At 40.7% G+C, this 17481-nt stretch overlaps 1 protein-coding gene across 1 annotated transcript in view; it reads right to left on the reverse strand.

Moving 5' to 3' along the window:
* NIPAL2 (NIPA like domain containing 2) overlaps positions 1-17481 on the reverse strand; it is a 47080-nt gene that overhangs the window by 20879 nt on the left and 8720 nt on the right. The window contains exons 2-3 of the mRNA XM_052704448.1: positions 8770-8838; positions 6850-7021 (exon numbers count right to left, since the gene is read on the reverse strand). Of these exons, the coding sequence (XP_052560408.1) occupies positions 6850-7021; positions 8770-8838 (241 nt within the window). The remainder of the gene's footprint in view (positions 1-6849; positions 7022-8769; positions 8839-17481) is intronic.

The raw sequence follows: 17481 nt of genomic DNA on the forward strand, positions 1-17481 counted from the left end.
ATCATAAAAATCTGTAGACAGTCATAGAGATTGAGATCCATGTCACCGAGGACTATTCTCTGGTTGTTTTCTTAATTGGTCAGCAATTGAATTCAGCAACAAAGAAAAGTAAACAAAAAAAATTGTCAGAGCATAAGCTGGCAATAGCATGGCACTAAAGCAAGTAATTTATCATAGTTCTACACACTAATTGTTTTGGAACCACTGGTTCAATCACACGCACAGCTCAAAGTCTGAACTGTCAGCCTGTAGTCACTGAAGTGAAGACTGCATCTCCACTTGTCTGAGACAATTTGTATACTTTCAGCTGGATCAAAACGTTTTCAGTTTATTAACTAATGAGGTAAAATTTTAAAAACAAGGCATGGATCTTACTCCAGCTGAAAGCAGACACAGCTGGCCTGCTAGACCAAAAAAAAGGGCAGAAAATCATCACTGGAAGTGTTCAAGAAAAGTGTAGATGTGGCACTGACAGACATCAGTCAGTGGGCATGGTGGTGACAGGCTGGTGGTTGGACTAGACGATATAAGTGGTCTTTTCCAACCTCAATGATTCTATGATCTGTTAAGGGCTGAACATTACATAATCAAGCCTGGGCAGAGGAGAACCATGCAAATCAGATGAAATCAAATAAAATCAATAAAATGTCTGTATCTCTATAATAGAGACTTTTTGACAGCTCCTGAAGCTCTTCAATCTGGAAACCTGGAATTATTATTTCAAATGAAAAATATTATGGCTTGCTATTACATCAAAATTGTGATGAATATAAACTATCAAATGGGAAAGGGAAAAAAAAGAGTTTGTTAAGAAGCTTAATTGTTATGTTGAAACAACCACGCTTTTTTACACACCGGCATAAAACAGTCTGTTTTGCATTCACTGTCTGTTACTACAGCGTATGAATTTCTATTTAAATTGAAAAATATGATAGGAAATGTCCATTTTCTGCATGGTATACAATTAAGGGCCTTAAGGGAGAGGTGTAATAGTGCTACACACAAATTAGTCAATGCTGATTCTCCTCAGAGAGCGATAGCATGCGATTATCTCCATATGTAGGTTTTCTGCAGGAGAAACAGAAATAAAGAATAGCATGATGTGTGGGTTCTACCACCAGCAGACACTGAAGGGTGAGAATCCAGCTGAGAAAACAACTCCTCTGCCTCCTAGTCAAGAAATGTGCAGTTCAGCTTGTTTCTTGTTTGTTTGCTTGCTTATTTTTAAGAAAGGAATAATATAGAGCAATAGAAGTTAAAACAGAGAATAAATACTGAACATTAGGGTGCATTTTTTGCATTTAATCCAATCCAATCTTAAAAGACTCAAATAAAAAACAGTGTTCATTATTCATTTTTTCTACGCAAAACAATTTGATGAATATTTTTCATTTATTAAACTGTTTTCCTGGTACTGAAACCATCTATGAATCTCAGCTCTTCATTTTTAATTTCAGACCCTACCTCAAGCAGTGATTTCTATAACTGTCCATAACTATAAATATCATAGAATACCCCAGACCGAAAGGGACCTTCAAGGATCACTGAGTCCAACTCCTGGCTCCACACAGGACCATCCAAAATGCTAGTATGTCCTTAATTTTCCTCATTTTAAGTCTTAGATTAGCTTTATTTAAAATAATTAGTACAATCTTCAGAAATGCACAGATAAATTTTGCTCTTTCTGTTTTTTTGATAGAGAGAAAAAGAAATTGAACATTAGTCTCAAATAGCCATTCTCTTAAGCTTAGCTGATTGGTAGCAAAGCTGAGATCACACCAGTTAGGCAAAGGATCCTAAAAACACCTGTTTTGCAGAATGGTTCTCTATACTTTTCACTGGCAAGCTGGATAAATGCCAAAGGAGGAGTACTAGCCATGATGTGAAGATTTGTTTAATGTTTGCACCTCTCCCAGTTTATGCAGTAGGGAAAACATTTCACTTGATGTGCAAGCATTTGCACCACTTTATGGGTCTGCCTGCAACTTATGAAGCAGTTTAAACTCACCCAGATGATTTCACACTTGAAATGCTGAGGAATGCTCAAACTATGAAGATGCTGCTGCTCAGGAAGGTCACATCTGAAAATGTGACCGTAAAATGTGCTCTGTACAGGGAGATCCTCAGACCTCTGCCTATCTACTGAGCTGAAGAGATTCAGGACCATCCTGGTACAGATGTGAGAAAGATCGTAAATCACAGAATCCTACAGGTTGAAAAAGACCACTAATCCATCCAATCTAATGTAGGCTGCCACATAGGCAGGGAAATCCAGAGAGAAGATGAGGCAGGTAGTACATTTGATCACTGTAACCCAAAAGAGCAGGAGGCTAAGGAGACAGATGATGGGGAACAGCTCTTCCTGAGTAAGTACCAATATGTCCACAGGGGTTCTGGAGGCCAAGCACTAAGAGTGGGACAAGAAAAAAGTGAACAGTTGAGGTTGCTAGGTTGCTGGTCATCACAAGAATGGGACGTAGCTGAAGAATAAGCACCTGTAATGTCATCTCCATGGTGGAGTCTGCAAGTAAATAATTCACAACAGAATCTCCCAGAGAATATCAGCTTGAAGCTTCTACCATCTTATCCTTCTGCATTCCTATCTCACTCACAGGGAGGGCAGCAGCCCAAGAAAATCCAGGCTATGGTCCTACTGTGGGTCATTTTGGGAAGACAAGGGAGAGGCTTCAGGTGTGAGGTGAAGAGGTACTGTTAGACCCGGTGAAACCTAGGCCTCCTTTGTTGCCCATTAACATGGATTTGGAGAACATGAAGGAACATCTGCATGCATAGATAGAGTTAAACAGAGAGCCAGCTCTGCCCAGGACATCTACGAACAAATTCATCATAGCTGATCATTAAGACTACTATTAGTTTAAACTATAGCTATTAATGGTGCACTAAATACAAGGGAAGGTATTAAAGATTTTAGTCAGATGGTGCCTGACCTCACGACAGATATTCTGCAAACTGAACATGCAACATTTTTAATGTGACAAAACATCACTACTGGAAAAGTGGTGGACAAGACATTATTTGTTTTTCCCCTGTATCAATATCCTAATAAACAAGCAAGCAAGATCTCAGAGAAACTGCTCAAAAGAAAGGCCATTATGGTGAGTTTAATTCTGGAAACTGGGCTATAGAACATACACATTGAAGAGAGAAGGAAGAACCCTGGAAATGATTTTTTTACATCTTCAGAAAAGCACTTTAAAGAACAGTCTGGTGACTGCTTCCCAGTTCCCATTAGTAACAGAGTTCTCAGAATCTCATGGTCTTGGACCACAAAGGTGTTATGTTACATGGAGTGGGAGACATACTTTTCTGCACAAATATCTGAGATTGTTTTTTCCCTAAAACACCATCAGGGATATCATTTTCCAAAGCCTAAAGCAATGTCTTGCCCCATGGCTATTTAGAAGGAGCATACGAAAATGAAAAGGGATCTCAACACTGTCAGCCTAAGTGAGTTTAGTGTAAAAAAAACTCTCTAGAGATTGATGAAAACTGCATAAGAAGCCTTCTCTGATTCCACTGGCCTCTCCTCACACAACTCCCCTAAGTTATTTCTGCAAGCAAAAGCGAGGGAATGAACAAAAAAACCACACGGGTCTAAAATTACCCAAGCTGCTTGTAAAAAATGATTTTTAATTTTTAAGTATAAAAAGCTTTTTAATGATCACATCAAACATGTATTACCCCTCCTTTTTTTTTTTTTAATTAAAAATTTACCAATTTTTCCTCTGAAAGAAAACAACTGCTGTCTTCTCAAACTATTTAAAACCCTGAACAGATGCAGAGCTTGCATCATTGCAACCACACACAGAAATGCTTCCACTGTGCAAGAAAAGAATATATAGTCTTTGTAGCTTAATTCTAAGAAAAGAGAAAAATCTACTGGTGTTGTGCCAACTCATGGTCTGTGGTGATGAATTCTTTCTAAAGCATCCATCAGAAGCACCCATCTCAATAGGATGAAGCACAAACTTTTTGCTATTTAATTGATACTGAATTAAATGCAACATTCAGTTGGATTTGGTTAACTGTGATTGCAGGATATAATAGTTGTTGGCTCCATCTATTTTAAGACCCAAGATGCTTTCTATTTCAGAAGTTTTGAGATACATTATGGGAATAGCCCAAATCTGGACTGGGCAGACTCCAGTATGCCTTATTCTCTTTCCACATCCTGGTTTTGAAGCAAAGAAAAATGTGGACCCTGAGTCACAGAGATCTTCAGGGACAGCTGGGTGCACCACGAAGCACAGCTTTTCTCTGCACGGCCACAGGTGCTGAGCACCCAGTCAGTGGCAGAGAACTCTATTCTTGTAGGTGTGTTGAAAACACATCCAGAAAAAAAGTGCTTCTCAGAAGGCTCAGATACAGATTTGGAGTTTGTTAACAAGTGATTAATTTCTTCATTTAAAAAAAAAAAAAAGTTATGAAAAGTTGCACATTCAACAATGTGCCTCAAAAGAGCAGCCAACTAGACGACACAAAGTCCACAGTCTCCACCTAAACAAGATCACATCATAATGAAAAAGTATTTCTTGATCTCTAAAAATGGAAGACCTATTCTCTGCACAGCCACTGGCAGCTGATGTGCTGCATCTTGGTCAGTTTGTCATTGCCCTAAACTCTGAACTATTCTAAAATTAAAAAGAGGCTTGCTCTTTCTCTGATTCTAATTTCAGAAGACAGGGAAGTATCTAGTGGTAGGAAGCTTTACTGGGAAGTTATTGTTGTAATTGGCCATCCACATCATTTTTACTTTCCCTTCCTGAAGGGAATGTTAGCTAGACTAAATACAACTTCAGATATCTCTATTGTTTGGGCTAAGAAAGGGATACTGCCAGCTGATATATGGGAATGGAATATAAGTTATTAAAGTGCTTTCTGGGGTCTTCCAGGATAAACATTTTGGGGTCAGTTAAAAATTAAAAAAAAAAAAGAAAAATGGATAAGAGTTTTGACAAAATATAGCAGTAAGGAAAATGATTTCTTGGTATTTGTTACAAGTAAGGGAAATGGAAAATGAAGGAAACAGATGCAGTGATTCTTCATATATTGCAAAGGTACGGAAGAAGAAATCTCTTCAGATAAAAATCACCCTAAATATGACCTTTTCTTTGCAGCAGCTTAATAATCAAAGTAATTTTTTCTTTTTCTTCCTAATGCTTTTCATTTCTTCTTTCTAGATGTATATGTTTGCATTTTCTTCAGTATGGGCAACAAATTAGATCAGGTTCCCGTATGTTCAGAAACATCTGGAAATGCCTACAATTGTTAAAGATAAAACTGCAGCCACCAAAATCACACTGGGATCTGTCCTGTTAATTTACATTTTCATCTCAGGTAATATCTCATTCCTTTCCTTGAGAAATCTTTCCTACAGTGGTGAACTACAGTGGTTTTTTATCTTTCTCCAAAATTCTGCAATAGTTTAACATTAAAGGTTACAGTAAATTGCCAGCAGTTTCCTTCCCCCACAACTTCTTTGCTAAATTGCACCCACATATGTTTGGCTGCCTCCTTCCAATACAGACAGACAGTCCACAGGGAAGATAATTCATTTTTCGACCTTCCCATGCAGAATTGCTCACTGCAGCATTGCTTCTGAGCTTGAAACTGGTAGCTAGACAAAGACCATGAAATGTTATCACTTGTCAATAGCAAACAAATGAGCTTCAGTGTATACAGAACTGTTGTTATATCTCAGCCCTGTGTGTTCCAGCAACTATATGATTAAGGGATATGCTGCACTCTGTATCTCTGTTTTCCCACACTCTGTATGATACTGCCCTGTGCACTCTGCTTTGCATTAGCACAACATAACCACATCTTTTAAAACGTATGTTTCTTTATCAAAGAAGCAAGAGAACTCATACCTGGGATAGCCCTCTAAAAACCCTAACTACAAAAAAAAAAAAGTCCAAAACAAAAAACAACTGTGAAGAATAAAGATTGCATCAATTGCATCCTAACAATACAAGTGATTCTACTGAAGTCCTATCTGCATATCTGATTTTTGGGTGGTCTTCAATGAAGCCAGGAGTTGGACTTGATGATCCTTATGGATCTCTTCCAGCTTGGGATATTCTATGATTCTATGAAATATCCATAACTAAGATAAGAATTCCAGGAAATTTCTGCTCCCTGCTGCCATAAGTATTCTTTGGTCAGAGAAGGGTTCGTAAAACACAGTGAGAAAAAGAAAGTAATGATCAAATGAAAGAAAAATTGCTGCCCATTTACAGAGCATACTGTTCTGCAGAAGTGACTCCAGTGTGTGAGTCAGGACAAACTGGTACCATTCAGACCCCAGGGTACACCCAAGTATGAGGGTACCTGCCAGTGCCAGGTGAGTACAGACAGGTGAATTTGCCCAACCCAACATTAAGCACGGGGACGGGCAAGGAGCAGGCAGCAGGAACTACTTGGTGTGATGGTAGCACAGAAAACACACTGGGTACTCAGGATCTGACCATAGCTCTGCAGGCAGCAGGATATCAGCCCCTGGCCTTGACAGCTTGTGTTGCCAGCACCAGTGGTACAGAACCAGGTGACTAAATGGCAGGAATTAGCACAGCACAGAGTGACAAGAGTCCCCAGAGGAAAAAAAAAAAAAAAGAAAAAAGAAAAATATTAGAAGAGTCTCTGAGTTAAGTACAGGGTTTGTGTTAAATTGTTAGCTCACATAATTATGTATGAGTCATTTCTTTTCAAACCACAGCATTAGCATTTTCCCCTCATGTTCCTGCTGCGGTTCCTGTGGTATTATCCTCCAGTCACAAATAAGCATTCAATTAAAGCAGGTACCCAAGCAAAACATGGGAAACATCTCACCTATGATAGATACACATCCTAGTGGAGCAATAAGGGCAATGGGGGCAAATCCATAGGCTGTGAAATTGCCCAGCTCTCCAAGGCCCAGCAGGACAGCTCCATACCACCACAGCTTGCTCCTGTAGAAGGGCTTCAGCTCTGCTTGGCGAGCCAGTCGGAGATGAATGCATTTCTGGAAAATTAATTATTAGGAACAGGCATGAAAAGAAAGACTTCCATTGTGTTCTTATGGATAGCAAAAGTGGAGTAATTAAGGGGTTGTCATCTCTGAATTCCAGGTGCGTCAACGTTTTCTCTTTAAGCACGCCTTTCAGCTCGCTATTGCAGACAGATGGCTTTGTGTTAACTCAGATGTGTACTTCCTAAGCCATGGTGGAAACGACTGAAAAATTAGACCTCTGAACAAACCTGAAAAGCATGAAGTGAATGCTAGCTAGTGCTTCTCAGCCACCCCTGCAAGCCTCTGTGCTAGTCTCAAAGTACAGAAGAGCAGGTTGTGCTGTGAATTTAGCAACACTCAGGGAGAAGAGATGGGCCAGAATCAGAACTCTGGCAACAGACTGGGAGAAGGGGACTGAACAACCTGCTGTTTCTGCTCCTGGTAAGTATTCTAGCTAGGAATACAATTCCAAGATGGAAAAGGCAGCACTTAACTACTTCTACTGTTGGGAGGACTGTTAATTCATTAGGGAGAATTTAGGATCTGGCTACAATCTCCTACCTGACCTTAGAAAAAGACCTCAGCTAAAGCATTATTTTCAAAAGAAAAAACAGCTTTAACAGTATCAACAAGAGAAATACATACTCAAGTAGTATTTCATCAGTACTTGCCACATAGAGAAGGTATCACTTACACAGCATCATTGTTTTCCCTCTGACTGTACAGAAAGTACCTGTATATAACAGGATAATTTGATTTTGACCATGCTGGAGTTCTGAAACAGAGCCCAGGCATTCACCACAAGGAAGGTGTCATTATGGGGAAGAACATCACGTCCACCACATTGGTTCTGCAGAATATCATTTCCTTTCTCAGATACCCCATCAGCCTCTCTGCATGAGGAAATGAGTCAAAAAAAAAAAAAGATGGAAACAAACTGATATAGCTCTCATAGTATAAATTATTGTAAAGTTTTCACTTTATACCACCATCTGATATTTGATTTTGGAAGTGCCACTGCAGAGTCACAAGGAAGTTCTAAATCATTTTCCTCATGCTTCCATTTCAATCGGCAGGTTTCGCTACAGCATATGGGTCAAGCAGTGATGTCTGTGATATGCCATAGCCTCAGTTACAACCCTTTGTGAGAAAAAGCAGAACATTATGGCAGCTTCATGCTTTGGAAAATGCTCAGGGGATTAAATCCTAGGAAGAAGCTTAGCCCTTGAAGGAAAAGGGAATATAAAGAAAAACATAATTCTCCAAGCCACAGGCCACCAATGCACAGTAATATACACTATTTTGTATGTTGCATCTCTATAAACAAAAACAAACAAACAAACAAACAAACAAAAAACATCCTTTATGCCTGCATATATTTAATCACATTGATCACTTCACTAAGCAGTCTTAAGAATATGCAGTCACTTCCAGTTTAGATTGGACCTAATGAGACAGGTTTCTGTGATGTGCATTGGGACCAGATGGAGGTCACATCTGATCATTCTTACAGCACAGTACAAGGAGGTGCAGGAGGACTTATGAATTTTGATTCTGTTCTCATATGGGAATCACAGCAAATAACCAACTGAGGTATACCACCTAGCCAAGAACTGCTGCGAGTTAACGCGAGTTAAAGAGAGGGAATGTTTATTAAATGCAACAAAATTTGTATTTTGAACTTCACCATAAAAACAAATCATAAAATAAGTTGCTTTCTAAATACAAACAACTCAGAATAAAGAGAAATAATTTCATACCTGTATACTCAAAGAGATGCTAATCAGAACATTTGAGGCAGCAGCAAGTAAAACTCCCAAGAGCTCAGTCTGCAGGATCACCAAACAGAGAAATACAAAACATACTTATTAGGTGAAGAAGAACAATATAACAGTGGTTTTCTGATAGTACATCATAACAGGATCAAAAACAGATTATTGCACTTTTTAGTCACTAAGTTCAGGCTGCACTAAGAAACTGATAAAAATTCTCTCTGTACAGTGGACTGTAATAAGAAAGCTTGTGCATGGTGCCTAGGGCTTGAGTAGTAAACAACTGGGAACTGGAAGGGCATCCCAATGCAGGAGGTGGTTTTGCAGCCCTTTAGAAGAAAGTGTCCTTTAATCTTGCAAAAGGAAAAATTAGATGTGTCTCACATGAACACTACACACACAGATTCTTCTTCCTTTTTTTTAAGTGTGTGTTTTATTACATAACCCAGAAGTAAAATCAACAGCAATCACACTGTTCATATTAGAACACAGTGATTTTATGTTTCAACATATCCACTATTTGACAGAGCAGCCTGTCATAAGTCATATGGGTCATAAGTCTGCTGACAGTTTCTTTAATGTACCATGTTATTTAACCAAATCCTTTTCTAATCAGCCTAATTTTCTTTAAAAAACTTTGCAAACTTTCTATGAGGCTGAGAAATTAAAAGCATTCAAGTAGAACTCTCTTATTTTGGGAAACAGCCATTCAAAGATGTCATTTCAGCAAGTTCAATGAACAGATGCACAGCAGAGCTTCCCATCTATGTTTGAAATGTTGCAACCTTTGTATGCTGCCCTAAGTATACTCACCCATCCAAGGCCACTGGTATGGTGCCATGAGAAGACACATTAGCTTGCAGAGAGGACAAATGTAGTATCAGTGGACTTTTACAAACAAAGACAATGAATGAACATCTCCAAAAGCATGAAGAAAGAGCAGCCTTACCACAAAAGGTCTAGCAAAGGATGATAATCTTAAGAGGCATATTTGAATCCAACTATCTCCAGCCCCATTCACTTCTGCAGCAGCTTAGGCTCAGGAGGAAAAGCAGACAACAGAATCATACATGGTGAAATGCTCTGCAGATTGCAAAATGTCACGAAGACAAGTACTATGGGAACACGATGAGTCTTGCATTCTCCTTCCACACTGGGAAACTGCTATCAAATGGCCATCACCCAGGGCCTCACAGAAGCACAGGGGGGTGAGTTTTCCTCCCCAGAGCTTTGGTGTTGATGGTATTAAATCTTGTGCAAAGTTTGACTATTCATATGTGGATTACTGTGTTCCTTTCTTCATCCAGCAAACAGACAGCATTATCAATAAAATAGCAGTTAAATCAAAATTGTTTTCTTGCTCCCTAAGACTTAGTCTTTCTAAATGACACATTTTCCTTTGTGAGGGGGTGGAGAGGCGACCTTATCAGCCTCATCATGAAGGGTTTAAGAATAAGGCGGCAGCAGGGAACAAAAAACAGGAACTGCCAGTTCATTTACCTCATCATTTTGTTGCCTTCACGTAAATAATTGTAATACATCCCTGCTAGTTGCAGCACAGAGCATGGGCTCTGCAGCTTTTTCCAGATCAGCAGCCAATACAGCCCTCACAGCTGTATCTCTGAGCAGCACCTTACAGCTCCTTAATCCCAGCCAACGGTTGCAGAAACCAAGCAGGAGGCAACCAGACTCAGGGAGAAACTGTGCTGGTCTCAAAGGGGGCTCTCAATCCAGCTTTTAAGCTGCCAAAAGCACTTTCATCATTCGGTGTAAAATTCCCTAGGAGCCCTAACTCCTGATGGCAGCCAGCAGTCCTCAGACGAGGTGTACGTGCCATGGCTGCAAGGGATGAGCAACACTGTCAGTGAAGAACATGGGTGGAAACAGTAAGGTCACCAAGCTCAATCTGCATGAGTGGGCAGACCTGTGCACTTACATCCATCCTGGGTTGCTGAAAATCCAGGTGTAAGGTATCATATAGAATGACTGTCTTGGCCTATAACGTTTCTCAGAACCGTTCCTTTTCTCTTAAGATAAAATTTGCATGCAGCTGGTGGCAGAGGATGAGACTGTTTAATTTGTCATTATAAACAAAAACTGCAAACTTACACTCACTTACTGCTTCCAGTGATGATCTGAGTATCTACCTCCAGGAACTCTGAATCAAATGCCCCTTTTATGGCTCTATGTAACACATGAATAGGGATTCCAGTAGGAAGTCTTCCCATGCTGTGCATTGCTGGTGCCCCCTCCAGCACTAAATACTTTCGTACCTCAGCGGTTGGTTTGTCAATTACATGAGAGCTTTGCTTCATTAGATTAGAGTGAGCTTTCTTCAACTAGCCTTGTGGGCTGCTCCAGATTTCTCACCATGATCACCCAAGTTCTGAATTGGAATTATCTCTCAAAAGTCATTGCTCTTTTTGCAGTTTCCAGAAATTCCTGAGAGCAGCTCAAATATTTGGCCTTCTAATTTTCTGGTAACTACTGAGACAATGTATGCAATCATAGTTTCAGTACTTCCCTGGTACTGAGACCAAAATTTCCCTCAGCATTCCATATGACATCTCCCAGGGCCAACAGTGCCAGCAATTCCTCATGGAGACCATAAGGGTAAGGCCTTCCCATACTAACACAGGAACAGGCAGCCAGGGGCACCAAGCAGCTCCCTGGGGATGGAGACAGAGGATGGGCAGGGCCATAGGCTTGGCTTGGCAAATGCCCATTTCAGGCTGGAGCCTGGCCTTTCTGTGGCCTCGCTGGGGCAGACTCTGACAGTCATAAGGCAAATGTGGAGACTTAGGCCATGGGCAGGGCTGAGGAGCCAGGGAAAACAGTGCTTGCACAGGATCATGGCAAATCTATAGTGGCAGTCTGAGCTCTAAACATACCCTCACTGCTCAGATCATTTTATCATAATGACCACATGGTTCACCTGAATGTTGCTGTTGGCATATATACTGCGCTGCCTGCTCTAAACTGACATGTGTTAATGAGCTCTGGTTAATAGTGTGATAGCATCGTACTTCCAAAGCCAGGGCTGGACAGACCCCTAAAGATTAAAAGCAGAGTGCAGTGCATGAGGGAGGTCAAATATCACATGGGAGACAAGATGAAAGTACAGTCACACCACACAGCTATAGCACGGCAAAACTGTCTTATGTGTGTTCATACTCAGACATGCCAATGTTAAAGAAAACAACACGGAACAAAAATTCAGTAAAGGAGAAAATTAGATTGTAAACTTCACAAATCAAAGAGCATCATAAGCTAACAGACTTTTCCTAATGCACAAGAGCTATCATATAAAGTAGTGCTCAAAGCGAGAAAGAAAAAATAGGATACAACATCTCAGACTAATAAAATCAGGCATGAATGAAAGACGATAACTCGCAACAGAAGAAAGATTACACTATCAAACTGAAACGGTTGCTGTATTGCCCTGAAGGCCACCAGAATCCTTGTATTCTAATCTTGTCATATAAAAGGCTTTAGCATTTGTGCTGTGTCCACAATTCAGTGTCCTTTAGAGGTTAGAGGACTGGTATAGCAGCCAGTTTTCTAAGTAATAAACATGACATTCTCTGAACACAGAGTTTCCAGTTGTGATATCCAGTTGTGATATCATCCATACAACTGCAGAACTTCCCACACAAAAGTCTTGAGACAAATCTCCACAAGGGAATTCAGTTGCAGACACAACTCCAGAGCCATGGTGCTACTTCACTCGACTAAGAAGTTCTACAGGAAAAAGACTGAAATACTCAAAACTGTTGGCATAAGATGCAAATCCCTTCATCTCCAAAACATCTGTCTGAACCTACAGGCCACTTTGTTGTACCCTAGATTTCAAACTGTTGACGCATTCTTCCAATGCTTCCAAATACATTACACTTGTCCTAGAAACATCCTTCCTGTAAGTTTTCCAAAAAGTAAAAGAATACAGACATTTTATTTCATTTACCTTAATTTGATTTGAAACAAGCTGTTAAAGTCACTTGCTGGCTTTGCAGCACATGGACAATAGACAGAGGATTTACCAATGTTTGGCAGATCTCTAGTTGCGCAATTGTACCCAAAGAGCGGTGGTCAAAGGTTCAGTGTCTGGATGGAGATCAGAGATGAGTGTTGTACCTCAGGGGTCAGTACTGGGACCAATGCTCTTTAACATCTTCATCAATGACACCAAGAAATGCAGTCATTATTTTCTGAATTACACAAAACTGCGTGATGTGGTCAACATGCCTGAGAGATGGGAAGCTGTCCAGAAAGACCTAGACAGGCTTAAGCAATGGGTCCACACAAACCTCATGAGTTTCAACAAATCTAAGTGCAACGCCTTGCACTTGGGTTGTGGCAACCATTGCTATCAGTACAAGCAGGGAGATATAAGGAAGGAACATTGCCCTACCAAAAAGGACCTGGCAGTACTGGTGGATGGCAAGCTGACCATGAGTCAGCAATGTGCCCTCACAGCCCAGAAAGCCAACTGTATCATTGACTGCATCAAAAGAAGCGTGGCCAGCAGGTGGAGGGAGGTGATCCTGCCCCTCTACTCTGTGCTGGTGAGGCCTCATCTGGAGTACTGCATCTAGATGTGGAATCCTCAGTACAGGAGAGATGTGGATCTGTTGGAGTGTGTCCAGAGAGGGCCACAAAAATGATCCAAGAGATGAAACACCTTTCCTATGAGAGAGCTGGGGCTGTTCTGCTTGGAAAAGAGAAGGCTCAAGGGAGACCTGATAGTGGCCTTTCAGTATCTGAAGGGGGGCTGTAAGTAAGGAGACAGACTCTTTAGCAGGGTCTGCGGTGATAGAACAAGGGAAAGTGGTTTCAAACTAAAAGAGGGAGGATTTAGATTGGATATAAGGAAGAAGTTTCTTATGGTAAGGGTGGTGAGGCACTGGAACCTGTTGCCAAGAGAGGTGGAGGATGCCCCATCCTTGGAGACATACTGGTCAGGCTGGATGAGGCTCTGAGTAAGCAGATCTAGCTGTAGACATTCCTGTTCATTACAGGGGAATTAAACCAGACGACCTTTAAGGATCTCTTCTAACTCAAGCAATTCTATGAATTTATGATTGTGTGTTTCCCTTGCTGGCAAAACTGGCTCAAGGAATGCCTTTCGATCCCCATCTGTAGGCCTCCACTCCTCACTGCCTCATTTGTGTTAAAACAACTGTTTGCGAGTCTACAAAGGCACTGTTCCAGGTTTGAAACAACCCTCCCAAAATATACCCCATTAGTGTCATGTTCTTTATAAACCACCTGCCAATGTTGAACGCTGAAGGTGGATTAAAATTCACAAGCCACAGCAAGTGCTGTAAAATGGTGACCCTGCGTGGTTTGCCAGCCATGAAAGTGACCAAAGGATCACGACTTTACGAGGGACTGCCCGGGGGATTCAAGAAGTGATAAACTTGTCTCAAGTAAGGTACTCTCACCAGTACGTGGCTTCCCATGTCCCAGCTGCATAAGCCTCTCACACACAAGCTCAGGCGTGGGGAAGGGGGCTCTGAAGGATCAGATAGAAGGCATCTATTTGCCAACTGGAGTGGCAGTGTATTGCTAGTCAAAATAAATGAGCGGCAGAATTACATATTGCTGCATATGATCCTCCTCTGAGCACTCATGCAGAGCCTGATGCTTATTTACCCTAACACCTTTTCACATCATTCTGGCAGTGTTTTAAAAGAGCCTTTCATATGCAAGGTCTCTTTTTATTGTTAAAGTAAAACAAGGGACTTATGACAAATGAAAGCCAGGCTGAAATCTAAATTTTTGGCAATAATTCTAATAAATTTATTCCCAGCACAGTAAAATCTGCATTGGAGATTCAGTTATACAGTGAGATGCAAGTTACCCATACAACAGCTGTGTTTTCCTATTGCACATTAAACTGAAGTTTCCAGGCCCCTGAAATGAATACTTAGAAAGATTAACTGAATTTGTATTGAGTAAAAGGTATATGGGCATTATTTGTGGAAACTTTTCATGCTGGTAAATTAAACTGATGAAAAGAAAAAAAAAAATCATTTTGAAGGCATGTTCTCTGCTAGCTTTACAATGCCAGTTAAACTATTTACCTTTATTTCTGCATTTATTTGTGATCTAAAGGTGTTCTCAACAAACGTTATGAACTACATGGCTTCAAATGCCACATCTGAATTCCAGTAATTAGGATTTCTCCAGACAGAGATGAATGGATCCTATAACAAAAATAGGAGAAACGCCTCCTAAAATTACAATTCTGAATTAACTCTGAAGCAAGGCAAATTCCGAATCCTTAACAAAAAACATAGCTTTGAAAGAGTTACCATGTGGAATTAGGAGAAGCTTATCATTTAGCTATTATTACTTATAAAGCTCTGGCTGTACTCAGTGCTTTACAGATGTATAAAGAAAATAAGTTCCTTGTTTTCAGGGATTTTCACAGTACAATTTGTATATTCATATGATTCAGGCCCGTGTAAAGTACTGAAGGAGACCTGAAACAATAGCAAAAGAGCAATTAACAGTATTGGAACATTTAATGAAAATACACATGGATCGTTCACTGTGACATGGAAGACAAAGGACATACAAGGAGAGAATTAAAACATTTGTCTCTGTCTTTTTTAGGAGCAAAAGAAGAGAGGAGAGCTAGGGAACTAAGCCAGAGTTAATCTGACTGAAGACAAGACATTTCACATGTTTTACATGAGTCGTTACACAGGATTCCAAACCACAGTAGATATAGTTCCTATCTCACAACTATTGCAGTTCTCTTGCCTTTGCTAGGTTTTGTCTTCCATTAGCTTCTGAATTTAGAGAGCATCTTTTTTTTCATGAAGGATACAAATTGTAAAGGCTGAGATAAAAATCTTGGTAAGGTATCAAAAGGTGTGGGAGCTTGAGAGGATAGATCATCCACAGAAATGGGGCACTTCTGCTTAGCTCCATGCTTCAATCATTTTCATGCATTCTTATTTATATTCCTCAGTCCGATTAGTTAACATCCATAATGTATTCCAAACTGAGGTGATGAATTTTAATGGTAAAAGATAATTAAAAAATAACTTTTAACATGCTCACTATACATGTACACAGACATATCCATCCACTATAATATTACAAGCACTATGAACAGTAATTCCTTTTTGAGGAGTTACAGCAAAATCTCTCATCTCCTAAATTTCAATTTCCTATACTCAAGAATCAAATAGCAGAATTAGGAAATAAATGAGAGAACAGGGAAGGGACGGAATGGATTTTTACACTGTTCCTCAGATGAAGAGACTGAGATACCGTGCTGCATGATCAGAGAGCATTTCATGTTTTAATATCACCTGTTAGATTGCAAATAAAAGCCTCTCCAGTGTGTGCACAATAGAGGCTCTAAAAATTTCAATCATAGTTGATAACATCTTAATAGAAGGATTTTCTCAAGGATCACCACATAACATCTCCATGGCAACTACAGAAATTACATACCCAGAAAAGCAAGAAAAGGATTGCTTAACTTTGTCAGTTTTCAGCTCCCTCAGGAGAAACAAGGATGTCTGACCAGCTTCTCCCACAAAAAGGCCAACTGGCTGAGGGATATCCCTCTGCTGCTGTGCTTGAGCTGGCTTCCTAGGTATTCCAGTCTGGCCCTGCCTTGCTTCTGGTATAAAAGGCAAGGAACAATCCCAACCACTAATACATTTGATATATTAATTCCCAGAAATGATAGCATGGCTCATAGTGAGATGTTCCACCTGTTAGACATGTCTCTCTGGACACCTAAGAGTCCAGAAAGCTGAGGAGGAGGCAGATCAAAGCACGGAGCACACACAAGATTCATGGGGACAGTTCATGCTCTAGAAGATGGAATAGCTCTGTCCGTACTCAGAAACACTGCAAACTCAGTAGGGAGCTACCTGAATGACTGAATAAATCATGCTGTAAGTGTAATGTTAGGTTGCAGGAGAAGGCACAGAGTGCCTCGCTCTGCCTGTACACACAAACATGCCTCGGAACAAAACACACTCAGCTTGTTCCCTTCTGGTATTTTAGTACAAGCCTTGCTGGAATACAGAGATACACAAAGCCTGGACAGCAACAGTAAAAATCTCCTACACCAGCTGTGAGGAGCAGGGCAATGACATGCCTTTCCCAGCATGCACCTCTCAGCATTGCTTTCCAACAAAGGCAGACTACTCTCATCCCCTCTCAATGAATCTGTTAGCTGTAGCAAACTCTTCCCTCAATGTGCACAGAAGAGTCTTCTCAACATGCTCAGTTGTTGGACCCCACTGTCAAACTTGTGGGCCTGGGTAAACATGAATGGGAAATTAGACTTGTGAAGGGCTTGGAGAATATGCCCTACGAGGAGAGACTGAAGGAACTGCGGATGTTCAGTTCGGGAAGAAGAGGCTGAGGGGAGACCTTACTGCTCTCTCCCAGTACCTGAAAGGTGCTTACAGTGAGAGCGGGGTTGGTCTCTTCTCACTGGTGACAGGTGACAGGATGAGGGGAAATGGCCTCAAGTTGTGCCAGGGTAAGTTTAGGTTGGATATCAGGAAACACCTCTTTACAGAAGGGTTGTTAAGCACTGCAATAGGCTCCCCGGGAAGGTGGCTGAGTCGCCATCCCTGGATGTGTTTAAAAACCGTTTGGATGTGGTGCTCAGGGACATGATTTAGCAGAGGGTTGTTAGAGTTAGGGTAGTATGGTTAG

Source organism: Tympanuchus pallidicinctus, unplaced genomic scaffold, assembly GCF_026119805.1.
Source record: "Tympanuchus pallidicinctus isolate F22 unplaced genomic scaffold, pur_lepc_1.0 scaffold5, whole genome shotgun sequence".
Taxonomy (NCBI): domain Eukaryota; kingdom Metazoa; phylum Chordata; class Aves; order Galliformes; family Phasianidae; genus Tympanuchus; species Tympanuchus pallidicinctus.